Consider the following 27,932-nt stretch of genomic DNA (forward strand, 5'->3'; position numbering starts at 1 on the left):
ACACATTCCCATGTTTTCCTTTTTATTTTCAGCTGATATTTACTATAATTTGTATTATCCTTGGAAGTCTTCAGTTTGAGCATCGGGATTTGCAATAAAATATTTGAACACAATGTGTACGCATCGTTTTGTAACTTCAACTGCTTTCGCATGGCACGGTGCAGTATATACTGTATGAAATGCTGATAATGAAGCAGGGAGAGATTTTTAACTGTAGGTGGCAGCATGGCTCTTCGTGCTTTGCCAGCTCGCACAGTGGTGAGCCTGTGACTCACACTGCCACCTCAGATGACTCAGTTTTTCTTTTGTGCTGCTGCTACATCAAGTGCAAAGCAGCGCATAATTGCAACCTGTCAGAAATCAGATGCTGCAAGTAAAGAGGAGCACTGCCCTTTTAGCTCACGAGTCTCTTCCTACCCAAAACATATCCAAGAGAGAAATTTAAAGGAATATCTCAAGGAGGGTAAAATACCGTAGGCTGTGTCACTGCTGCAAAAGCAAGATAACCATTAAAGAAGAAGTAAAACAGAACCAGGACAATGATGGGGGAACTTCTAGACAATGAAAAGTGATTGGCTGATGTCCAGTGCTAGATGAGTATTTCACTCGGGTATTCATTGAGGAAGAAGTCAACAACAGACATCAGGCAGTGAAAGAGACAAAGATTGTATCAATACCACCAGAGAATAAACAGAAATGTTTTGGGTACTTGAAGCACTGAAGACTCATAAATCTCTATTGCCCAGTGCTACAGTATCTTACCAATTGCACTTAAGGAAACAAGAGAGGTTATTCAGAAGCCTCTGAAACAACTCTTCTTACGTCATTCAAGACAGGGCCGGCACCCTAGGACTGGAGCATTGCTAATGCAGCACCCAATTGCAAAAGGGGCAAGAAAACTGAACCCAGTAAGGTTATGGAAATCATTATTAGGCCATTAGAGGACTGCTTATATTGTAAACCAGATGCTAGGGAGTACTGTAGTGATCCTGCTCACAATTCAACATGGTTAAATGTAGAGGTAAGTGACCATAGTTAGCATTTTACAATGTCGTGCAAACAACCCCTTTAATGACTTGTATTTTCTCAAAGTCACATTATACTGATGGTAGAGGGAGCATTTTCTTACATATTTACAAATGCTCGATGTGTCGGTATTACAAGAAGCAGGAAATGTAAAACAAGAAAGCATCAGACACACCCAACAGCACTGAAATTTCAGATGCGCCAAATCGGGTCCATTATAAATCTAAACATTCAACTTGAATTTCAGCCGTTTAACACAATGAGTCTATGATGGAGCATTTCTGTGCTGGAATTGCAGTTGTGTGGCAGTATTTGGTTACTACTGGATACCAGTTGTTAAGGTCACATTTATTACACTAGAAGTAAGATAAAAAATAACAGGCCTCAAAACAAACTAGCCCAGATTGGCATTCAATGAGGCCACCGGAGAGGAAAGGATTTTTAATTTGATCCTGTTGCCAGCTTGCTGGGCAGGCCTGCCTCTCCAATAGTGAAAAAAATAGCTGTCTGGAGCACAGAGGCTTGGTTACATAACTCCCCATAACACAGCCTGTGTGGACACAGCTTCCTCTATGGCTGTAGCTACGCCCACTGCTCGTTTCACCAAAACAAGTTAGCCTGCCAGAGAAAATAACAGCAGCTTGTCTGCAAGCCAGCTGCACTCCAAAGCCTGAAGGAGGTGACTGTCATTCCTATACCCTCGACTGTACATCCCAAAACGTCACTGTATCCATGCATGAACTGTATGTTTTTAGAAGAATAAATGAGACGGTTTTTGGATACTAACTGAAGGTCTTCAGCATAGGCTTGATTTATTGGTCATTCAGGACTGACCACGACACTCAAGCGTTTCTGACGGTTGGATAAACACTACAGTACATCATGAATCAATGGCAAAGTGGATTTCAGACAGGCAAAGAGGCGATTTCAGCTGTTGAGTGTTCAGTCTAGCGAAAAAGAACCACGGACAGGAACCAACAGGTCCCATCAAGCAAAAGACCAAAGCTTTTGTTTCAGCGGTACCTCAGACGGACTTGGCTTCAGTCGAGCTGGGTCCTCTCTAGCTATGAATCAATGTCCTGCGTGGATCGCTCTGATGGGCATCAGCGAGCGTGATGTGCAGAAACACACACTAGCTGTTGCGTACAACGGACCAATCCATGGGGAGGAGCAAGTAGGACAGTTTGGGCAGGACGGTCAAGCTGCTGTAGAACCCCATGGATAGCGATTGGTGGCAACGCTATACAGTCAATCTTATACTATCAATGTACTGAGCTTTTACACTGCTCTGCACTGATCAAGTCCTGTGATCTTACTGCCATTCTTGCAGGCACGAGCTAGTGTGACAACATTCTTACAGGATAACAAACATCTTTGTTCCCCTCCTGTAACAACAGCTTTCTTGTTAGATGAGAATGCGATAGTTATGCCATGGACATGCAACTCCATAAACATGCGTGGGATGAGATGTGATGTGATGATTAGGGCAAGGAGACTAGTATACAGGCAGATGCTTGCCCAGGCTTTCTAAGGGAAACAGGACACGATTGCACTGCCTGCCGCTTGGTGCAAAGCATGTTCCACCAAAGTACTGCCTGGGTGTCTTCAAACAATGGCCGCACTCATTATGATCTCATGTGTTTGACATTGGCCCAGAACTTTCACCCCTTGTTGATGACAACCGCTCATCAATATAATGAATTTACTTATGCCATGTTTGTTCAATAAAACGATCGTGCAACTAGGACAAAAAAAAAAGAATTTAGATGCTCAAGATCATATACTGTAGTCATCTCTAGAAATCCACATGCATGTCCACAAGATATACAACCGATATTGAAAATGGGCATTAGATGGGGTCAAAATCAGGTTTATACCACACGTTTGGGTTGTTTAGACATTTCTGACAAAAAGGGAATTTCACAGCTGCCATCGTGTGTGGTTCAAATCCACAATCCTCTGGGGCTTTTATGCAAAAAAGCATGACTTTAACATGTATGAAGTCACCAGCAAACATACCCAGGAAGTTAAGTATATTTCTGTTAATTTATACCCCAAAAAGGGAAATGAGGTCTTAACATTGTGTACAATTATTGCCACGCTCACTTTGTCACACTCAGACGTGTTTACTCTTGTATAATAATTCAGTGTGGCGATGCATTGTACACACATCCCATTTCCTCCAAATGGAAAGCTTACCATCCATCCCCCCATTTTCTAAACCGCTTGATCCATTAAAGGGCCATGGGCCAGGCGGAGCCCATCCCAGGCAGCAACCCTGGGTGTGATGTCCTTGCACACACAGACACACATTCACACTAATTTTCCCCAGAAGACCAGAAGACAATTGATTTACCAGTATGTCTTTGGACAGTGGGAGGAAACCCGAGCAGTCTCAACACAAACATGGGGAGAACACACAAACTTATTGCGGATAGAAGTCCAGAAAGTGAGCTCAGAGCTCCAGTGATACAAGGCAGCAATCTAATCAACAGATAAAAGCTGGAGCAAAAAGGGGAGGGAAAAAAAAAACAAGAGAGCAAAACAGCTAAGCCTAATTCCTTGATATCCAAACAGGCATTTTGTGTAGCTGCTTTAAAAGGTGACATTCCTCAGGTTTTAAGAAAATAATTAAAAATTTGAATCTTCTTAAATAATAAATAAAATAAAATAATTTAGTCCGAGAATTTTACTCTTAGGATTGAACCTTAACACCTAACTCCTTCAACACAATAAGATTCAGAACACATTTTCCACATATAGACATCCTTTTCACTTTAAACGAACTGCTGTCTTCTGAAAGAAAAGCTGCTGCAGATCCACACCCCACATGGCATTTCCATTAAAAAAAAAAAACTGTTCGTGCCAATTTGCTTTTCTAAAGCTGCTGGTAGCTCAGAGAGAGCGTACTTGACAACAGAGTTATATAAATGTGCTTATGGACAGTGAAAAAGCCGAGAGATGCGATTAGCACATACTGTACACCCACAATACTGGCAGAAAACAAAATGCCTGCATACCAAGCATACATGTTGTTTACAGCTTAAGTAAACATCCTGCATACTGGTCCCATAACACCTAAAGATCATTATTGAAACAAACAAATAAGACTATAAGCATCTCGCTGATCTTTTAAAGGGCAATGGAATTCTCCTTGGACCACAGAATACAGAATAAAAAGTAAAAGAGTCATCACCCTCCAGTGCTTGTACCATACCATCATCCTTGACAAACATCCTTACCCCAAAGAGATGTTCTTCTAGGCACTTAGATCTCATTGTTACCATAACCCTGTGAGCCAGTTCTTGGGAGGTGTACTGGTACAGAACAGTCAGGATGGAGTAGAATTATTTGCTATCTGCAGTACCTGCAGTTGTATTCTCAAAGCTCTTGAAATTCTTGCATGAAGTCAGGCTGCATTACAGGGATGAAAAAGGAGGATCCAAGACATCCCAAAATGGTTTAAAAAAACATTATCAGTGTTTACAGTGTTAGGACTGTTCATAAAATAGGAAGTGAGTAAATAGCTGTTCCCATCAGTAGTCAAAGAATTTTTAGCAACTGGAGTTATGAAATCCCAGCTTCTATTTCAAGCATTTGCGAATTTAGAAAATTTGGTATTGATTATTCTAATGCTCTTCTGGCAAGAAATACTGCTCAGTTAGTAATGGGATAGAGCTACAGTAGTTCGGGCTGCTTCTGCTAGATGTCGGAGTGGTACTAAGAAATCAGACCACACAAAACCTGTTCAGCTCATTTACAGTGACTTCCTGTTGAACAGGAAACTGACTACAAAGTTCTTCTTTTAACATTTAATGGTGTTTCAGGGTTTTGAGCCAAGCTGTCTGTCTTTCTGAATTAGTTATGTTGTCCCCCAACCCACGCTCACCTGTTGTCGAACTTTGTACTGCTTTAGGTATCTTTAACCTATTTTAGGTGCATTAAGCTATTCTGCACCTTATATCCAGTGACTGTTACAGGAGAACCAGAAATGCTGACAACTTGAAATTTGAAGATTTTTTTAAATATAAAAATTAAAATATATAAAATAACAAGAGCTTGAAATGTAATTAGCTAATCAGGTTTGTGTATATTTCCTTCTAGTCAATGTTGTGGTTTGCACTGGCTTGTGGTTTGTGTCCTTGTTATTGTAAGCAGTCCTACTATTGTGCATTATGAATTTCATTTAAAAAAAAGTATATTAATATTTAACTGGAAGGCATCAAATAAGGAAAAAAACTTTTCGTTACTGGAATATGGGCTAAATGTACAGTATACTGTATTTTCACTGCTGCCCAGTTAAATCAACAAAACAGACATGAATTCTGAATCTAAACATGTTATTTATTCATTTACATTCAGGAATTGTTTTGCAAGCAATTAAGAACTGCAGGCTACTGTAGATATAAATTTCTATATTTGTATTTAAGACTTAAAGATACTCTTATTTCCTGCTACTTCATCAACTAGCAGTCTGAGCAGGATGTTGCTATGATGTACTGTAGTTCAAATGTGGCTAGACTGGATTTTTGAAAGATAGAGAATGCTAAAACAATACCGCAATATTTCTTTTTTAAATATCACATATTAAAGGCATATTTGGAAGCCAAAATAATACAGGACTTTAAATATTAAATGAAAAGAATCTTCCAATGTCATAAGAAAGGAAATTTGACTATGTTTTGCTCGTCTACCACACTGGATGTATGCAGAGGACAGGGTGGTTTTGAGATGAATTATTATAGATGATTAGATAGGCTAATGTGTTTTACATTTCTGTTGTCTTTACAATCCAACATCATGTGCATTCTAGCTCTTTGAATAGTGGAGGGGACGTGGTTCACTGACCTTAACTGAATTTTCATGTTATTATGCAGATTTGTTTTCTGGCAAGGTACAAAAGGAATTTAAAGTGTTAAAGCCCTTTTCTATGTTAATATTCACACAAACACACCCATATACTGCACAGTTCGTGTACTGTACTTCCAAACACTAGAAACATAAGCGAATCCTGGAACCACTAACATTTGTTGTCATTTTAATACATATATACGGTATAGGGATAGAGAATGAAATATGTTAATATTTACATTAATTTGACATCTAACAAACATTTCAAACAATGGGGAAAGTAAGCCTTCGCTGTAATCTGTTTTACAGATAAGTAATAATATTATTAAGGACAGCAGTAATTCCTAACATGCACCAACTACGTACATCAGCATACAGCCTCCAACTTGGTGAAACAGCTATTAAACAATAGGTGCCCCACTACACATCGCACATCAGGTAAGCAACTAAGCAACTGCTTCGCCGATTTAATTCAAGAGGAGGTGCCAGCAGGCCAGATTATGTAGGGCCAGGGTGGAATGTAGCCAGAACACTGGGATTAACGCCTCTACTGCTACTGTATGGGATCTTTCTAACAACATACTGCATTTGAAGGCTTAAATCTTTTACATATACATCATAATGATAAAGTAATGCTTCCCCACCCCTAAAGAGATGTTAAATAACTTCAGGGCTGTCAATACTACAGGGGTTTACAATTTGCATGCAGATCAGGTAGAATAAAAGCAGACTGCAGTGGGCATGACTCTGCCTGAAGAGAACTCGCTTCCTGTGAGAGCAGTTTAGTTTGTTTAGTTCCTGGTCTTGTCCTTTAAACACCCACAAGCCTGAAGAGTTTTTTTAAAGGCCTCTGAACCCAAAAAAAACTCATGCAGCAGAGTAAAAGAGAAGTTCTGTGCTGGAAGCTGTCCAAACCAGTATTCTAATTTCAGTTCTCTTTTTTTTCCCCCTCTTTTGCTACATACTCTGTAGCAAAAGCACAGCCGGTTAAAATGAGATTTAAATTGGAAGGAAGGGTTATCTCTTTCTAAAGGGTCCCTTGAACTGATTACAATTTGTTTTTATTTGATGGTGTTGGTGTTGGGGGTAGGTGTTCTTTTTGTTTCTTCCATTTGTTTATGTTTTTGGAAAAGACAGTATGTCTTTGTGGTTAGATCTGTTCCCGTGTACTCCTCAAAAAATCCCTATACAAACCATCTTATGGGAAACCTAATCTGTTCCAACATGATGCTCTCTAATAACTCTCTGGGGGAGAACCCAATTTGGTAACTTAGTCCAAAATCATACTGTCAAAAATGACTTTTCTGGCCTTCTGCTTCCTGTGTGGCTAGTTATGTAGCAAGCACCACAGTGTTGCTTTCTGAATCTGCTGTTACTAGGGTCTTGCACTTTAGCCTGACACTGATTTTATGCAAAAAAAAAAGCCTGAAAAACTTTTGCTGTTTTCCTCAAAACAATGCTCCTGAAGAACCTTGGCTGAAAAACAAGGATACGCTGAGGAGAGTTTAAGTATAAAGCTGCACGTCACCCTAAAAAAAAAACTGGATGTTCTACTAAAAGTACCTAAAAAACAGTATTTTAAAATATACTGATTAGTTTATTTGCACAGAAATATTTGAGGCTTTTAACATTAAAATTATATTATATGCATTCACTTAAAGAGGAATACACACCTTTCAAATGATGTCCAATTCAATTAATTTACTGTCTCCATCTGAGCATTTGTGGTATTTTGATTTAATTACATGTGTCTACATCATTTGTATTTCAACAACATGGGACGTCATTAGATGGGGGTGAATACCTTTTGCATGGGACTGAAGGTAACTACCTTGCTCTTGTTATAAAAGAGATTAAAAAAAGAACAAGTAGCAAATTAATTAAATCATGCAAGATTGATCTAACGTTTTCCTTTCTTGCAGCACTGTTTCTGAGCCACTGAGATAACCATTTCCTTATTTGTCTTGTCTCAGTTTCAATATTGAAGTAAAACAATAACAGCTGAATTTAGGTTTTAGGCTGCATAACCCACGTGTTAGAGAAGGCCAAACTAAAAAAAAAAACATTGCAATACCACATTATTTTCTATGTGTTATATATATATATTTCCTGTCTGAAAGAAAATTAAGCCTTGACTTCATTTTCCATTTTATTACATTTCAGTCCCTAGATTGCTTTTCCTTGTCCTTTAAAAGCATATTTTTCTATCAATCTATATCGGAGGTAAAACCTTTTTAAATAATTTTCTACATTTTTAACTCCACATCCTTTCATGTCACAATAATGAAAGCAGCAATAATAAGCATAAATTGCACACAGCATTGGGGCTTTTCAACAGCAAAGGTGAACACACAACAACTGCGCAGTATTATCTTGATGAACAGAGACAGGACGGCACACTGAATAATACTTTTTTCTTAATCCAAATCCTATTTGTAGAGCGCAAAAGTGCAGCTACTAAAGATCTTTTACAAAATCTGACAGAATAAGCCTGAAAATCCACCTTCCACAACATGACATGATTAATGTACAAGAGACATGAAAGCTAAACACTGTTTCACTTGATGTACTCTCTTATCTATTGTGATAGAGATACCTACAGGACGACTACTACAGAGACTACAATCAACTTTACTGATCAGTCTTGTATAACAGGGAAATTCACGGGTAATGACTGGTTTATCATTCCATTCTTTAAAGTAAGAAATAAGATGAACAATAAATTCTATCTACCATGGCTTTGCTTTGAACTGCAATTTCAAGCAAGAAACTGACCTTTAGACATTTAAACTAATTAAATATACAGTATAGAGTAGATATCCTTAGTGTTCAGCACTTGGAAGTTGAATTCAGCTGTTGGAAGTTGAGTTTAACTGCAGTGTGCAGCTTTGAGTAAGAATTCTCACTTAGAACACCAGACAATGCTGCTACTAACTGCGGATACAGTGGTATGCTGCAGGTACAAACTGGACATTTTTATGCTATGTTCAGCGTCAACAGTAGAGGTGAGTCATCACTGTAAGAACACACAGCTTTAACGCCAATCCTCTGGCTGAACACTACTCCGGATTCCCAACATTCTCCCTTTAATTGAAGGGGCGAAGCAGCTTCTGTCTTCTCCACCAGTCTGACGTGTAGTTAGGGAGCTGGTACATAATGGCTGCCTTGCATCACCCAGGTGAAGTGTTTTGTGATCCTTTGGGACGGAAAGGTATTCTACCATTGTGTGTTATTATCTATCCCTTTTTTATACCCTTCTAATTTTTACATCGCAGTTGTGAAACACACACGATAGTGTAGCCGAGAGATCTATATTTTCTATATACTGTAAGTAGCTAAAACAGTCTATACTGATCTTTGTCTTGACCATTATTATATATAAAGGACCTTTAACCATTATTCACAAAAGGGACACAAATGAACAAAATTCTAACATTATTATTTAATCATCACATTATCTGTTGCACTGTTAGCGAGTTATATTTGATTTGAAGAGAAACATGACTCTCAATGACATTGTGTAGGTTAGAATAATGTCATTGATAAGCGCTGAAGGTTGTCCAGGCACACTGTCACACGGGTGTTAATCAGACTTTGTGTTTGGTGTATAAAGGGAGTGCACCTTCTGTAGCCGATTTATGGCTGCTGTTCTCTATTGTGTATCCTAAGAAGGCCTGCAACAAAACCTCCTGTACAGTATCTCACTTGCTCGGCTATCTTGAGTTTTCATGCGTGCAGTTCCCTGTGACAACCCTGGCTGAGGGCAGGGTCTGCCACAAGCTCTTCAAAAGGAACGGCGTCATCCAGGAGCCACGCACACGGCCATTTTCTGAGCACAGCTAACTGTGTGAGCAAGGTATTAGACGAGCCCCAAATTGACAGTTAAAGTGAACATTGCGAAAGTTCCTACATTCTAGGTTCTAGGTAAATATTTCCATTTGCCTTCTGGAATACAGTACCAAAAGAAAGCGATGACTGTAAATATCGTATCATTACAATACATATATTCAAGCAAGAACAATTACGTTTTGTGCCAATACACATCTCCCTACAGATGTCCATTATCAAAAGAGCCAGGGTGTGTCATCTCTTGAATACTCTACAAGACACAGTGGTTGCATTTTAAATAGGTTGTATTTTGAAGCTAACTTTTGTTCTGAACTGTTAGAAAAAGTAAAAAAGATCATCAGAGACTGACCAGATTATTCAGCTAAAAAGCATGGCATTGCTCATTGTGGAGTTGGAGTTTAGTTTTTCTGAGGCCCAATAATTAATTTACAGACACTTGTAGGAATGATGAATCCTGTTTAGCCCATTTTCAGGACTACACAAAGCAAGCCAAAACACAAGCAACAGCCCATTACCACATAACCAAATAGCCAAGCAGAGCAGGTTAATCAGCACGTTCATGTTGCCCATGAGGTGATGGAAAGAGGGGTAATTTTTCTTCAAAGCCAAGGCTGCTTGCCACTAATACCCAATGCTCAGCACATGAAGAGGCCATATGTGAATTACACCCTTGAGACATTAATTAAAATGGTAAAGCAAAAAACGGTCTGTGTAGTATTGAATTATGGTGAATTAAATCATGTCTGCAAACATTCCTAAAGTCCCAGCACATAGCTAAAACAATAATGGTATCCACAAGCCACGAGATAAGAGTCAGCTAGATGACTGCTTTTGGATAAGCAGCTGTTTTTTCCATTTTTAAAACATACAGTGGAAGGGGATGCGTGCATTTTCTACTATAGTTGTAGCACTGTAGCTGTTAAAAACCTGAAAATACATCATATTTATATACACTTTTATGTGTTATATACATGTACATACCTGACCTTGTGACTTGATTGTGACTCATTAAAAACAAGCAGAAAGTACTTTAAAAAGCATAAAGGAGAGTTGTAAAATAATGGAGGAGCACTGCCTCTATGAAACTTAAACTTCATCTAGTTAACTGTTTAATATTAATGTTACAGCTGAACCTACCTAATAAAAGTGCTGATATATCTGTACATACACTGTTTTAACATCAATATCAAGCAGCCAGACCAATTTTGTCAGATAGGCCATACATACTTTGCTAAATGTAAAATAAACACCAGTAAAAACTTTATGGAACAAAATTTAGTTGCTTGATTTCATACTCAAATTATATTAGCTCATCTTTCTGAACTTGAAGCTCTAATTTCATTAAATACCTGTAAAAAGGAAGAGCTATGAAGGAGCAGGAAAATACAATGAGATGAACTAAAAACACGACAAACGAATATGGGAAACAACAGCTTCTGTTGTATTTTCTCCCAGTATATACAGTACAACTTCAAATCAGGCTGTAGAAACTGTAACCTGGTAACCAGTCTTTGAAAACTAAAATCACAATGAGATAAGCCCAGCAATGAACAGCTGCAAGGAATGCTGAGAGAGGAATTAAATATCACTTGGTTGAAATTAACCAACACTCTTGAATATTTCATGGTCTTTTCCAGTGTCTTACCTTTCACTTCTCAAAAATCAAATTGTTAAAACAAAACTGGAAAAAAGGTCAGCTAATCAAATCAAATGTGACAACGTCTCTACCATGGAAAGCAATTAGAGTACTATAAGTACCCAGTGAAGTAGCCATTAGCCATATCACCCTGCAACTCACAACTGGCAGCCCACTGAAGCTCAGCAGGCATGAGCCTGGTCAGTACCTGGATGGGAGACCTCCTGGGAAAACCTGAGCTTGGTGCTGGAGGAGGTATTAGGGGGGCCAGTAGGGGTTTCTCACCCTGCATACTGAGTGGGTCCTAATGCCCCAGTATTGTGACGGGGATACTATACTGTAAAAAGACTCCGTCCTTCGGATGAGATGTAAAACCAAGGTCCTGTCTATGCCGTCTTCAAAAATCCCAGGGCGTTGTCCTAGCCAAATTTCCCATTGGCCTTTACCAATCATGGCCTCCTAATAATCCCTTTGTGTGAATTGGCTTCATCTTGTATAGCACTTTTCTGAACACTCCTCTCAAACAACTTTACAGGAGGAGAACAGAGTGATGAAGCCAATCCATAGATGGGGTTATCTAAATTAGCATTCCTGAGCCTGGAGGGTCATAATCCACAAAGTTTTGCAGCTAACATAATCCCCACACCAGTGAGTAAAGACATGCAGGGTATTTAAAGGCAACAGTGGTAATCAGACTCATAATGACATTATTAAATTGTCTGCGAGTGGATTGAAAACTAAGAGCAAGAAGCTTTTTATTGCTGTGAAAAGCAATAAAAAAAGACAAATAAAATACTACATTATGGATGCAATGTTAAGATATGCAGTTTGAAGTGCTAAATTAAAATCAGGAGATATCATACAGTATACAAATTGAACAATACCGTAATTAAGAGCTCATTAAGAACATTATGTACAATTTAGTTACCAAGTTAAAAAAAAAAAGACATTGTTGCTCTGGAATAAATTCAGAGAAGAAGAACCAAATAAATTCCAAGATTTAAAGGAAAGCCTTTCAGCTCTTTCAGGCTGAAACTAAAGCTTTTTATGTGTGAACAGAGAAGACCAAAGGAGACCTCCTTCAGGCATCCACAGTCCAAGTGCATTAAAAAAGCCAACCCACTGAGCGTCTTCAGATCAATGCAACACACACTATGGACACAAGGGGAAAGAGCAGTGAATTGCATTGGCACTGAGATCAGGAGGCACCTTTTTAGATGATGAGCTGTGGGAGTCTGGACTAAGCTTCTTATCCACACTGTCGGAGCTGCCTGGGTCCCTTCATGAAACTGTCAGGGTGAGACTCGGCTCACTTAGCCAACAGAAACCAAACAAACTAGATGGATGGAACGGTCATGCGTTTTATTTTCTGACTCTTTGTTAGGATCTTTTTCACCAAACAAGAATGGGTCAAAATGTCCTATGTACTGTACCTTCTGCAAAATGTAATGATTTGTTTTACCTGGCATCATAGGTTTTGGGCTGGTTTACACTTTAGAAAAAAAAGGAAATCCTCTTTCCACACAAGAGCTTCCCAATTTGATAAATTACAATTTATACATAAAACCACTTCTTTTCTCACTTTATACGGGTTTGCTAAATATTCTCCAATCTGACTGAAAAGAGGCGATTGCTGTAGACAGTACAGGACAGATAGCACTGTATATGACAAGTAGAACGTCCCCTCTTTGGTTCACTGGAATTTTTTAAAAGAAGTTTCATACACATTCCCATTAACGTCTCAGTAGAGTGTAACTGTATATTTATGGTCATCCATGCAAACAGACTTCTATATGAAATAACTAAATAGCAACACTTGCAAATAACTATACAACAGAGACGGATAAGCGCAAGTCTCTTCTTGAGCAAGTTTTATTGTTTGGAATCGGGAGAAAATATGACGAACAAAAATACCTTCCCAGCATTGTCATACAGAGTATGACAGAGAACAGAGTATGTAACCTCTGTTCTAAAACACTGAAAAACTGTCTTGTTGAGCCACATCATCATCACACCCCCAAAATTCGCTTTGCTTTGGAGCGGTTTCAAAAAGGTGTTCTTTTTTAAAAAAAGAACGACGTGACGCAAAGGCCCAAATGAATCTCTCTGTATGAGAGGGAGAGCAGTGACGGACTCCGCAGCAGGCCCACTCTTACCTTTCCTAGCTCGGGTGAAGAACTTGATGCTGACGGGGGAGGTTGACGTGGTGGAGTTCGAGGAGGAGTCCTTCGAGGAAGAGCGGAAAATCCCACTGAAGCTCATGCGGCGCGGGGACTTGGGCGGGGAGTCCTGATAGGAGTACGGGAAAAGGGTTTTGGGGGAACTGGGGCTGTGTTTGGACCTGACGGGGGCAGACATCGGGCTCGAGGGCCGGCTCTGGGGACCTCTCATGAAGAAGCTCTTGGTGGGGCTGGCCGAGTGACAGCTGCCATCTCCCTGTGAAGGAAACACAAAGCCTCATTACTGGGGCTCAGGGTAGTCTTTCCAGCAAAGGTGTCACTGTTCGGTCACCACAAACCTTTACGTATGAACAAGTAGTACGTTTTAGATTCTTGGTTGGGTTTAGGAAAAAAAGACTCTGCATATAGAAAAATATAGTAAAGAAAATGAGAAATACTGATTCAACTTCCAGACACTGCTCAAGAGTCTAAAGCATCAAATGAAGATACTACTTCTTATAACTGTTCAGCCCTTTCCACTGGGGGTCCTTAGAAGAACACACCTGTCCACCTGTATATTTGTGCTGATTGATCATCAAAAAGCAACTGTTCATGTCTTGCTTGATAGATGGGGTTTAGTAGATCTATTGAGCCCTTCACTGACGAAACTGTTCTCCTAATGTGGAAGATACAAGCTTGTGAGCAGTCGGGAACTCAGCAAATGCATTGAAAAGAAAAGCTGATGATTATGAGCCCCTTCTATTTCCATATTTTTTTGGGAAATGGAGAATTCATCATCTATCAAATAAGACAACTAGCAGCCATCGTATTCTAACGAATTTAATCTTGGTGACCCACTCAAGCTAAGCAAGTGTGAGCCTGGCCAGCACCTAGATGGTAGACATTCTGGGATACCTAAGGTTGCTGTAAAACCGAAGTCCATGGCCATTAAAAATCCCAGAGGATCTCTTGGAAAGAATAGGGATGTTAACCCCCAGGTCCTCGCCAAACTTCCCCCTAACCTTTATCATGGCCTCCTAATAATCTCCATCTATGAACTGGCTTCATCACTCTGTTCTCCTCCCCGCTGAGAGCTGGTGTGTGGTGAGTGTACTAGTGCACTATGGCTGCCGTCGCATCATCCAGGTGGGGCTACATATTGGTGGTGGTGGAGGGGAGTCCCCATTGTCTGTAAACGCTTTGAGTGACGTGTCCATAAAAATGTCTATTATAATTCCTATACAAGTATAAGAAATTATTATTATAAGACATAAGTCAAGGTTTGATGTTCATACACATGATTGCCTGAACATATGCGAGAGACACACTCCTGTACCATACCTCTGAGTGATTACATGCAGCACAGGTCCAATAAGCAAACACCCACACTCAGGCTCACATACAGTAGGCGTAAGTTTGAAACAGCCCTAGAGCACAAATTCAGTAGATTCCGAGATATAAATTGCAGAACAGTAACCGTCTACCTTTAAAGCTAAACAACACAGAAAAAAATAAGGAACTGCAGAAGTGGCTGTAGATATTTTCGGTATACCTGAAACAAGGGCCTATTAACAGTCTTGGAGAAAACACATTTGACACAGCTGCACTACTGTAGCACATGCTTTGAAGTCTGATTAATCTTTCACTTTGATTGGTATTTAGAAACATGTTTATTGTTTTACTACAATATTTATATTACAACACAAAGGGGGAACAAAGTGAGTAACAGAAGGCCATCTCAACTTCACAAGAAATTCATAGAAGCAGACTCAAAAGCCTTGTCAAAAGTTATAGATCTATGCACCTGAGCATTCCAACAACAAAGACTAAGATTCGATTAACTTTGCCCTGATGTAACTTCCAGATTTTCAATACACAGGAAATGATGTACACAAATGAATACTCTAAGTTAATAACAATTTACAACAATACTGTTATCTCACTCATGGGTTTTCCATGACTCACAAAGTACATAATCGGATATCTGACACTACTCTTACCATACCTTTTCTAAGGACCTGGTTACACTGTATAATGTACCAATTCCTAAGAATGAACTATTCGATCCATATTTGAACTGCTTCTTTCAATTTGGGGTCATGGGGGAGACAAAGCGCACAGTATCTCAGCAAACAATGGGCGCACAGAGGCAGGATACGCCCTGGATTGGACGCCAGTACATTGCAGGGCATACAGATACAAACGATCACACTGTCACATCACAGACTATTTTTTAAACCTCCCTGTATGTTTTCCATGACTGTGGGAGGAAAGCTAACACACCAGGAGGAAACCCACAGAAACACGGGGAGAACATACTGTGCCAACATAGCAGCCCAATTCGGGAAACTGAACTCAGAGCCCCAGCACTGAGGCAGCAGGGCTAACAACTGCTCCACTGTGCTGCCTTGAGTTCTCGATTACTTTTTTGGGCGGGCTTATAGTCACCATTATCTGAGTTTTTTTTAACTTATCTTGAAGGGTAAAAGAATACATAAATGGAAACCAAACAGGAAAAGGAACCAATAATGCTTTGTTATGTCCACTTAATCTGATTAAAAAGAATCCATAAGGAATACAGATTGCATTAACTACTGAAGAAAAGACCTCATACCATAACCTCATCGCAGCTGACAAAAGCCTCCATAAAAATAAAAATGCTTCAAAAAAAAATTTTTTTAAAGCCTCTGAGGAGCTATCAAGTAAGAAGGAGAGTTAGCCTTTAGTTTGGAGTTTGCAAGTTTTGCCCATACAGAGGCACCAAAAGAGGAAAAAAACTCTTTTCACTGTTCACCGCAAGTGACTCAAGGATCCTCGCTCACCAACCGAGCAGCATCTCTCTGAAAACAGCTTTGCCTAAAGATATCGGACAGGCTGACGTCTTTCATCTTTCAGTTCGGATCCTCTACAGACATTTATAGCTGATAGCAAGGAATCATCAAAAGAGCTACTCCGCGGAGAAAGAAAGGTGCTTTGAGCTGCCTATAAGCAGTAAAGGTGCTTTATAAACCCACATCTTTCACTGTTGACTCCTCAAAAATAAAAATGAAACATTCCATAAAATTCTAAATATAATCTGACTTGAAATGGAAAATCACAGATGTGGAACTTTACAATTTTTCACTGAACGTTTTCCATTTGAGCACTATATTTTTTCTCCATATGAAAATGGACAGCGTTTCTTCCAGCTGCTTTCTGCCCATATCAGTTCTGAACCACATAGCCCAGTTGGCTGGTGCATTTGTTTGAATATAGCCTCGGTAGATAACCAAAAGGTTAAAACATTAACATCACAGTAAACAGCTCTGTGTGCTCTTTAAGTGGCAAAACCCCTCAGCTTTCGATGGAGACGGACACACAAAACAAAAATCGATTGAGGCTGTTTGAAATGTGAAGTAGCACAGCTGGGGTCCTTCACGTACTGTAGGTGCTGACAAAAATGTGAATCACACAATGACAAAAAAAATAAACATCCACAGCATGGACTTCAGCAAAGCCATATCAGAATGTTTAACAGAAGACCACAAATCTGCTGCAAAAGTAAAACAAATCTCACCGTTACTTGCTCTTTCCAGATTACTATTTGTTTTTCCCCAAGAGGCCGCCTTTCTTGATTCTGCATATTTCTTGTAACACCAATGTAGATGCGGTATTGAAGAGACTTTAAGCAATGGCACGACTGGAGAGATCTGCCAGTACAGCACATGAGAGAAACACTCCTGGGGCAGAAGTTCTCATCACAAGGGACAGGAGACCCCATCAGTGCTTAAGAGTCAGTCTTGGGGATTCCCCAAAACAACGAAACCTCATCACCACTTGAACAGCTCTTAAACAAAATCAATGCCCCTTTACAATGGTTTTGAACCAAAAGATGATGATGATGTTATCCGGTTAGTGGGATCCAACTCTCGGTGATTCTATAGGCCATCTCTCGCCACACTTTCCGGTCTTGGACTTTCCCTTTCAGCTGTTCTATGCCTAAGCCAGTGTCCGTTTTGATGGCGCCGAGCCACCACGTTCTTTGGCGGCCTCGTCTTCTTGTCCCACTGACCATTCCAAGCACCATTGCTTCCTCTAATGAATCTGATCGCATCACGTGACCAAAATAAGTGAGCCATAGTCTGGTGAACTTTCCCTCAAGCGAAATTTCAGGCTTGATGCGCTCCAGAACCTCTTTACTGGTGACCCTTGCTGTCCATGGTACCCGTAACAGTCTTCTCCATACTCGTCTTGAGCCAAAAGAACTAGTAGTCAAATACTTGACACACTTGATTCTGTGTTATAACACAGAACACATGTGTGTCATAATGGTGTTAGTGCTTGTGTAATAAAAATTCTGAATGTGAATTTTACAAAAAGACCCCAGAAATACGTGCCATCACGCAAGAGACAACTGTGGTACTGGCCTCTTTGTTTTTATAATAGTGTACTGGTGCTTTACCAGCCATGATTTATCAAATGCAAGTCTAGATCGTGTCTGCAGTTCCCGCGCCTTGCTGAAACTTGATTTTGGGAGTATCCTAGTGAATATATGATGTAGGTGTAAAAATCTTAGGTCCACTTTTGCGTTTCACCATTCCTTCTCCTTTTTTTGGCATGCCTTTCCTCCAATGGCACCTCATCAACAAGAGGGGGTGTTTTCTCTTTAGTTGCATCAACCTACAGTATTTGCAGCCTTTTAATGAATAATGCCAGGCTGCTTCATCCAAGGTTACCTAACCAACTTCATTGTCCTTATGATCTTACTGGTCATAAGACTGACTTGCCAACAAAAACCTCCACAGATTACAAAGAACTTCAGTGAGGCAATGACGCATTAAGAATTTAGAATGCAATAGCATATTGGATGCTTAAATTATATCCCTTGAAAGAATGTAAATGAGATGCTTTCTTCATGTTATAAGAAAAGATACTGTATCCTCCTTTAACTAGAAAAGATGAATCATACTTTATTACAAGCATTACAGGGCAGTTAAGTTTTTTTTGTGCATTTGCATACAGAATATACTGTAAAATGTTTCTCTCTCATCGAGCAATAGTTAACCCAATATTAACTAGTTCCTCAAATGTACTGTACACGTTTAATGACTAAACAGAAAACTGGCAAAGTTTATACCATAGAGAGCAATGGCACTGGACCTAAAAATGGCATAATTTCATTCCACAATTAGAAAAATGATAAATTTGGGAACTGACTGCCTAAAAGTACAAAGGTGAGATTTACTTTCTTCTAAATCATTGTTGCATCTACCAAAATTATAGTATCAGAATCAGTTTAAAAGAATCTGCAGCTTACCTCACTATTTTTGAATAGCAAAATTAATATTCTGCCACCAACGCAAATAATGTTGGTTAAATCAATTTCAAATCTACTGACTTACTGTATGACCGATACAAAAAAAACGAATTTGTGATGATAATCTGCTCTGCTGTCACAGACTTCCTTCTGAGATAATGAAATCATTGCACAATTTGCAGCGCACAGCTAGACTCAAAGGGAACTATCACATCATTTAATGCACTGAAAGAAAGGAAATGCATCGAGAAACAAGAGAAAACGAGAAAAAAATTCTGTTTTCTACTGCAACCCTCAAGCAAGACCGTGAAAGGTATGCATTTCTGCAACCGAAACAGAAAATGCAAAACAGCAATGTAATGCAAAGTTATAAGGGTCAAGAATGAAACATCTTGCTACTTGAAATTAGCTTCCTCCAGGTAGGGCGAGTGTGAACAATACACTGTATGGGAATATTTGTACTCTGTATACACAATACTATAATTATTTAAATAATATTATAATAAAGTTTTGTAAGAATCTGCAAAAACATATCCAACCAAGACGTAGGAAATCTAACACTGCATTATTTTGGGGGGCTGTGGTTGTCGATGGGCGGCATGGGGGCCCAGTGGTTTGTTTGTTCTCAGATGGATTGTTCTGTTTTATTTGTAGCTTAAACAGAGAGGACAGTTGATGCACATGACTCATCCACAAACCTATGTGAAATGGAACAGAACTCCACATCAGTTTGTTTATTGCACCTGTATTTTTGTCCTGCATTAACAAAATAAGCCAAGGGATCTTCAGTGGTGAAGAAATGGACTGGTGAACACTCTTATATCATGTAATAGGTTTATTCCATGCTGAAAAAAAGAAGAAAGAGAACACAACGTTTCGGCCGTGGAGCCTTCTTCAGGTGTGAGAGAGACAGGGCAGTAGGCAAAGGTAAAGTGGCTTTACCTTTGCCTACTGCCCTGTCTCTCTCACACCTGAAGAAGGCTCCACGGCCGAAACGTTGTGTTCCCTTTCTTCTTTTTTTCAGCATGGAATAAACCTATTACTTGTTCCTTTGCAGCCTACGCATGCTGACGCAGCTACCCACCTGAACTACTACTCTTATATCATGATGAACACAAATATTTTAGTGGAACTGCACATCAGTTGTAATTGAGAAACAATGCTAATCCTTCTGTACACAAGTACTCCACAAGAAATTGGGCCCCTGGTGTCATCAAAATATTAAATTAAACGCACATACTGTATGAGCATGGCATTTCCAGCAATATACACTACTGATACCCTTTAGAAACCTCCAAAAGCCATTGGAAGAGAAACAAAATATTGATTTACATTAATGTAGTTACATTTTAGTTTGAAAGTATCTAGTTGATATAACACTGCATCGGTTTAGTTTGTTGACAGGTGTGCATTTCAGTAACAGAAAGAAAATGGATTCATGCAAGGGATTGTTACCCTCCGACTTCAAATGAAGCTTTTCCACTCCTGCTCACCATTAACGCTGGACGAGCCATATCCAACAAGAACCGAGATAAATTACACTCAACGCCCTTTTGCCTGCCTGTCTTCAGAAGATCAAACTTAATATCTGGGCTCCCAAGCTGCTCAAACAACAGAGGCAAAGCACAGGTGGCAGCTGGGGTTTGGATTCCCTGAACGGTGACAGGAAACTGGCGGAGCGCTGCCACACTTGGGCTGGATTTTGTTGACTCGGGCTCGTTTTTAGTTTTTTTGCAAAACAATGACACTGGCCCTCCAAAAAGGGTGTACATACTGCTTGCTTCAACTGATAAATTTGTGGCCATGTAATTATTTTCAATGTACTGTATAGGTCACAAGATTTCCCTGTGTGTCTGCTCCTCCACTTAACGCTACCTCTCCTGTCAAGACGCTGTGGAGCAACACATCAAATGACTAATGACTCTACAGGTGGACATGACACAGGAACTCTCTCGCAGATTATACACAACTCACTGCTGGAGCACTGAGCTGTTAAAAACCAACTAGAAATAGCAAATTCTAGAGCAGGATTACAGAACAAAGCTTCAGCTTTGTACATAATGAACTTTCTAGACAAACTGTTTATTCAAAATTTGTCACGAAAACACTGGACGAACTACACTATATACAATTTTATATATATATACACACACAAAAATCTACAAAAATCTAGTCTTTTTTACAAAAATCTAGCCTTACCACAGACATCACGTTATCATCAGTTTTCACTTCCCTACGCTAGATTAGAACTAAACTAAATTCACTGCTCCATTTGAAAAGCGATAAACAAAGGAGAATACTTCATATCCCGTTGACAGGCACTGCAAAGACAAATCAATCGTCTCACACTGGCCTTCAGTATCAACACTATTCTTAGAAAGGAATTCAGTATGTAAACATTAGGAGAAATATTAAAAGTGTTTGCCTTGCTGATCAGCGTACGATAATTCTGTTTTGTTTCGGCTGAAATGGCTCCCTCCACCACCAGTGTGTGAAGCAGACTGCATACTACCACTGAACACGTGCAGGATGGTTTTGATAAAAAAAAAGGCATAGGTACTGTATATCAACAATCAGTGTACAAAGTTCAAGCCTGATACAGGTACATGTACAACACAAAACAAAGTAAAGGGTTTATATGTTGTATAAACTAACCAGGCTATAAATCCATGCTTTGGGATGACAGGAAAATATTTACAAACTAAACAGTTTTTCTTTTTTCAGCATGGAATAAACCTATTACTTGTTCCTTTGCAGCCTACGCATGCTGACGTAGCTACCCGCCTGAACTAGTAAAAAAACACATTCAAACCGGTCTTCACAAAAGGTCCAGACCTATTTTTTCATGCTGTTTCAGGCCTGGATTAAATCAAAACTACTGACAGACGTACAGTTTAGATGGTCCTGGTCTCTTGCTCTGTCCTGATGGAAAACTGCAATCATCTGCAAGTTACAGTATGGAATTTGCACTGGGTAGTGCACTGATTTAATTTGGAGCTTGAGTCAAAAGACTGTGAACACAGTCAATATCTCTTTCTGACCTCAACATAATAAGAAAAAACAATCATATAGTGTACAGCAGAGCTTACAGCTCTTCAGATTCCATTAGAAGATTTTGCTAAAACTACACCATTCATTATTTTTGACTAATAATCAACAGGATAGATACATCAGTTCAGGAGCTGGTTAGATTAAAATGCTCAAATGGAGTAGACTGGAAGAGTCACAGGGTCAGGGGCCCTGCTGTACAATGCAAACGTAGATTTATAGAAGTCAGAGTTCACAACATGTTATAGGTCTATCTGGTGCTGATCCAGAAAAAGGCCCATTAAATGAACAACTATGTAGATAGTTGGAACAACTGCACTCTGCACAATTATCTCTGGTTTGTGACTGCATTAGTCATCACTGAGGGTGCAATTTGAGCACATAATGCAGAAATGTAAGCAGTAGTCAGTGTATCTTCAATTAGTAGGTGTGCTACATGAGGTAAACAGCTCCTTTTTCAAACAACAAATGCCATAGGAGACAACACCACCACAACCCCCCAAAAACAGAGGAAAATTGCTTTCAGCTAAATTTTCTTTACATTAAACTTGTAGTCCAGGTAACGGAGAATCGCAATGCAGCATTTCCTTTTCTTTTGAATGTGTCCTTCACAATCGCCAAAATACCAGCTTCACACAAAACAAATTCCTGCAGATCTCCAAAAAAGAAAGACTCCCCTTTTCATAGTTATTTCCTAAACACCTAGCTATACGATTGCTATAGCAACACACAGGCGTCTCTGTTGAACATCAAGCCTTTTACTCAGAGTATCCAAGAAAATATTTTCTAGTGGGGTACTAAATAGCTTTGAAGGTACCATATCTTATAGTTGGGCATTATACTGTATATAGATGACATCTTCTTCACAAGATGTTGATTATACCAATTTGTTCATTTCAATTTCTGAATTCATCAAGGAACTGAAGACTGCTTTTTGGAGCTGAGATAGAATACGGAGTCAAATGCTTCCTTAGAATCAATTAATCTCATTTACAGAGACATTTCATACTTCATAAGCTTGAGCAACTTCCCCTAATATTTGCAGCCAGTTTGTGGTATTTAACCCACTTCCAGGTTCTCCTTGTTGTTCAGGTTGGATAAACTCCAGTGCTCTACAGTATGTAAAGTAGCCTGTTTTGAGCAATTTCGCAACATCCTTTTGACAACTGGAAATAAAAGTTAAATAGCTGATAATTTGCCATTTTAAATTCTTTCCTGTGCAAATCATTGGGAAATTGCTCAAACCTCATGGCATCTTTTGTTTGCTTTAATAAATCTTCGATATCGACAGTGCATCTCTTTCCTATTTCAGAATATCATTCATGTCTTCATTCTTTGAAAAATGACATTTTTCATATACCAGATCCTAGACGTTTCACTACTACTTTGACCATATACCAGATCGGATCTGAAACTTTCCCATGTCTTCTAAACTGGCACTGGCAAACTAGTCTAATGTCGCATGAAAATTCTTCTATGTCTAAATCTAACCACACCACAGTGACTCTGTACATTTCATCACTATAAAAAAGTTGTTAGCATTGCTAGGTCACAGTGCTGAGGCTCTGGGTTCAATTCCCAGGCTGATAGCTACAGTATATGGCGTTAGCTTGTTCTCCTCCTGATCACATGGGTTTTGTCTGGGTGCTCTGGTTTCCACTCACAGACCAAAGACATGCCAGTAGGTCAACTGGCTTCTGTAACAAAAACGGGTCCTGGTGTGAGTGTGTGCTTATCTGGATGTGCTCGTCCCATCCAGGGTGTATCCTGCCTTGCAACCAAAGCTTGACAGGATAGCCTCCAACTCCCCCACAGCCCTGATTTGGGAGACGCTGTAAAAAAATGGATTCATGGATAGGAAAAATTTATTTCCAGCTTGTGTTATCAATGTTTGGATCAGGACATGTTCTGAACTCACTGTGACTGTAATGTTAAAAATTAAAAATAGTAAGTTGATAATTTTTTATATGCTCAAACTCGAGCTTTATTTCTCCTGTGATTATTCAGAGCCCTGAGAAAAAGAACCGTGCTTTGTCACTGAGGAGCACGATCAACCAGCTCACTCCATCAACATGCTGCACTGTCATGTGAACAAATCATGGTTACTCCTTTCAGAAAACTTGTTTTCTGCGACTTGCTTTCCCCAGGGAGGGGCAGGGGCTCTGGCAAAACGCCAGGAGCTGCATTTTGAGAAAGTCAGCACCGACACAAGCCTTTTTAAGTTAATAAAACAATTCAATTTCCCGGAGCTGGACACTTTTCCATGAAGAAAAAGCAACATCTTTCAACTGCCTCAGACAGGGTTCTGAAGAAATGAAGACCAACACATCAAAGCCTCCGAGAACAGCTAGGGTCCACCCCTTCCTTGTTTCTTCTGGCTACTTGACATCATCATATTTTCTGCTTCTAACGAAAACTAAGATTTGCTAATTAACTTCATTAACTTCATCAAGTGATAATCGGTGGTGGAACAAGAATCTTCAGAACTGAAATAAGACATTCTGTGACGCTGTGAACAATATAAATTGTGTGTGGATTATTAAGGACATGGACGTGGTAAATTAGAAGGGTTATTTTTCACATGTGAAAACAGTGTTACACAGCATGGAGTCTGCTTTGGTTGCCAAAAAAAAAGGCTTGAAAAGGGAAGAGTTCACCCTCTGTCTCTGTGATAAACTGTGCCCCCTCTTCGGTCATCTCTACAAAACCGAGACAGAGTGTCTTTCCCAAGGCCCCTCTGCGCTATTTGAATTGTGAACTTCACCTTGGTCTTATCCTCCAGAGAACGTCCTTGTCTCGGACTCTCAAGGTCTACAAATCCCTCCGCTTCAGACACCTAAATCCTAAACTCCCCACTGTCACTCGTACTCAGCAGCAGACAGTACTGCAACTCAGTGCTGGATTAAAGGGGTCAGCTGGGTTCATACAGTGCGCAGGCTTTTTTATTTTGTCTGGCGACGCCAAGAGATGTGTGGACATACAGGACAAAAAAAACAACAAAGTGACTTAGGTGCAACCGATATGGTACAATACCCTACAGTGAAGTTGCTTAATACTGATGATGTACTGTATGAAAGTATGATGTATGGGTTTTAAAAAAATACTGTTGGTATTAAGTCTTTTTGCCGTTTTGCACACTGCCTGTTGTCTCTGTCTTTCTTTTGTTATACAATTGTATTGTTGTTTTTTTTCTTTGTACTACTTACAGTATGTCCGAGAGCTAGCTAAATAGCATTTCGTTATACCATATACCTGTATATGAGTATAATGACAATAAACTTGAACTTGAAGTAAACTGAGAAACATGTAAAAGCAGAAAAAAATAACGGCAGCTCCTCACTGAACCTCCCAGTGACAAAAGGATTATCGAATTTTGTTTGGGAGCTTTGATAAACTCTCTTAGGATGCCTGTTTTACAGGGTTCTTGAGGACACAGCGATTCAGGTGTTACAAAAGAAAAGAAAACAAGAGAAGCATTCCTTCTGGCCGTAAAACCTGAAGCGATTAAAAGGATTGAAAAAAAATCCCCTGCATTCCTTTCAACTTAAGTGTGCTGTGCAGATGTTTTTGCATATTTTGTCTTAACAACTGTACCGTAAGTTAAATGAACCGTTTGTGTACAACAGGCAAGAGGGTGATTTTGACAGTTCAGTACTTTTTAAGCAATAATATTGGGCATTTTTCTAGACCTCATAAGGAGAATTTCATATTAATTATGCAAAATCGCTCTGTGATTGGATAAAGGCTACGTCTGACACTCCCGCTCTAGAAGCTGCACACCACAACAATCATTTCAGCTCCCCCTGCCGATACCTTTAATGGCTGTTCCCAATCTGTGTGATAACAATTAAAATATTCCATGAAAATCACTTCCTCCTGTATGCATATGCTCCTTATTTCATTAGGTGACGGCACTATAATTGCTATTTCAATATGGTAGTCTGAAGCATACTGTATTTCAAACATTCTGCTGTTTGAATACAATTTTAGACGTCTGATGAATGAAGGTTCTCGGAAGACATTTCTGTCCCTCAATGACCTTTTTGCTCTACAGTGCAACACCTCCTCTCCCATCTTTCCTGGCCAGGAAGCTTAAAGCCCTGGGCATCAACACCTCTCCATGCAGCTGGATTATGGATTTACTGGCTGACAGACCACAGACTGTGATGCAATGGAAAGCTTTCTTCCAGGATGACCATCAATATAGGTGCCTCTCAGGGCTGTGTGCTTAGCCCCATGCTGTTTTACTTGTTTACCCATGATTACATGGCCAGACACAACTCCAACTCCATCTACAAATATACTGATGACACTACCATCATTGGCCGAATCACTACTAATGGTGAGACTACAGGGATGAGGTCAGGAACCTGGTGGAGTAGTGTATTGACAATCTCTCTGTCAATGCAAGCACAACCAAAGAGCTGGCCATCGATTTTAGAAAGCAGGGTGGACACCACACCCCTTTTCGCATCAGTGGATTGATTATAGAAATGGTTTACAGCTTCAAGTTCCTGGGTACCTTCATCACTAATGAAGTAATGCAGGCCCAGCATATAACTGGAGCTACAAAAGAAGACACAACACTGCTTTTAAGTCCTCAGACAGTTGAAAAACTATGGTCTATCTTCAACTGCCCTTACCACATTTTACAGGTGCGCTATTGAGAGTGTGCTCACATGGGGTGTTACAGTGTGGTTTGGCAGAACCTTGTTGTCTGTTTCGGACATTTTCACAACTTTGTCTCAGGGAGGCATCGCTAAGGATACCAGTCATCCTGGTTTTTTTGCTTTTCTCTCCCTTTCCCTCTTATAAGCACTACAGGAGCATATAGGAACGAACTGCCAGATTCAGAGACAGTTTCTTCCCACAAGATGTCAGATTACTGAACTCTACCCTTACCATGGGCTCACACCGATGTTTTTTTAAAAGTTTTACTGTATGTTACTTAACTGGTTGTTGTTGCTGCTGCTGCTCTGTGTTTATGTTCTCGGTGGTTCCTTTAATGTCTTTGTATTGGAGCATGCAGGCAAATAAGCATTTCATTGCACAGAACTGAACTGGTCTGATCTGACCACCCTGGATCGCTGTTTCTACCAATGCTGTGTTCTTCCACAACAGTCTCTGCTCGTCATGTCCCTGGGATTCTATTTACATGACAATACTTGTGTTCTCGCTTCTGTTGTTCCATTTCGTTCCTAAGACTCTTGGCATTTAGGTAACTGGCAATTAATTACCTGGTCCTTTGATGTTTTTGCTCTGGTTTTTCTCATCTGCTTGTTTGATTCAGAACTATATTAATGGTACTTTTAACCCAGTAGAATCCGAGATGCTCTAGCAAGTGATTATATTTTACTAACAAAGGTGTTTTTAATGCTAATGCTGCCCTGCTTTAATAATTATGCACATGCTAATAAGATATTATGCATTTATAAAGTAGTGTACTACAGAAAGCTGTGGGTTCTGCTGGTTAAAGTACCTCTACAGTGGACACCTCTGGGGGTGCTCTCATGAACCCTCTCTATAATGGGAAAAACCTTCAGGAGATACAGTACAATTAACACTGAGACCAGAAGAGACAGTGAAAAATTAGTTAGTTATAAAAACTAACACAATGACACTCAAAGGCAAAGTGAGCAATAAAAAGTAAATAATTCGCCCAAAAAACAGTCTGGCTGCTTTGGACCGAAAAAGGGACATTTGATTGGGTTCAGATAGTCATTACTAGTTATTGAGAATGGCCCCAGTTGGAATGTTCTGGAAATTGGAAAGCTGGACAGAATATGGATCCATGGAGAATTGCGTCAGGCCCGAGGGGACAGGCTGCTTAAACGATCCTGAGAGATGGCTTGAGGAAGAGAGGGCAGAAGATACTGTACACTGAGAACTGCAGGCATCTGGGAAGATTTCGATCTAAACAGCAGCCAGTACTTGCGATTGCTGCATGCGGGGCACAGTGGATATTAACTATTCAATTTTTGTCCCTGCCAGTGTAAACTAAAACAGTACAGTTATTAACCTCAAATGGAGTGCTATAATCATATTCCATGTGCCAGCTTGGGTTGTT

General features: G+C 39.7%; 1 protein-coding gene across 4 annotated transcripts in view; it reads right to left on the reverse strand.

Moving 5' to 3' along the window:
• prkag2a (protein kinase, AMP-activated, gamma 2 non-catalytic subunit a) overlaps nt 1-27,932 on the reverse strand; it is a 129,303-nt gene that overhangs the window by 74,696 nt on the left and 26,675 nt on the right. For all 4 annotated transcript variants that reach the window (XR_001479230.2, XM_015354693.2, XM_015354692.2 and 1 more), the window contains exon 3: nt 13,519-13,798. Coding sequence is in view for 3 of the 4 variants with exons in the window: in XM_015354693.2 (XP_015210179.1) it covers nt 13,519-13,798 (280 nt within the window). In the remaining variant the exon portion in view is untranslated. The remainder of the gene's footprint in view (nt 1-13,518; nt 13,799-27,932) is intronic.

Source organism: Lepisosteus oculatus, chromosome 6, assembly GCF_040954835.1.
Source record: "Lepisosteus oculatus isolate fLepOcu1 chromosome 6, fLepOcu1.hap2, whole genome shotgun sequence".
In the NCBI taxonomy this organism is placed as follows: domain Eukaryota; kingdom Metazoa; phylum Chordata; class Actinopteri; order Semionotiformes; family Lepisosteidae; genus Lepisosteus; species Lepisosteus oculatus.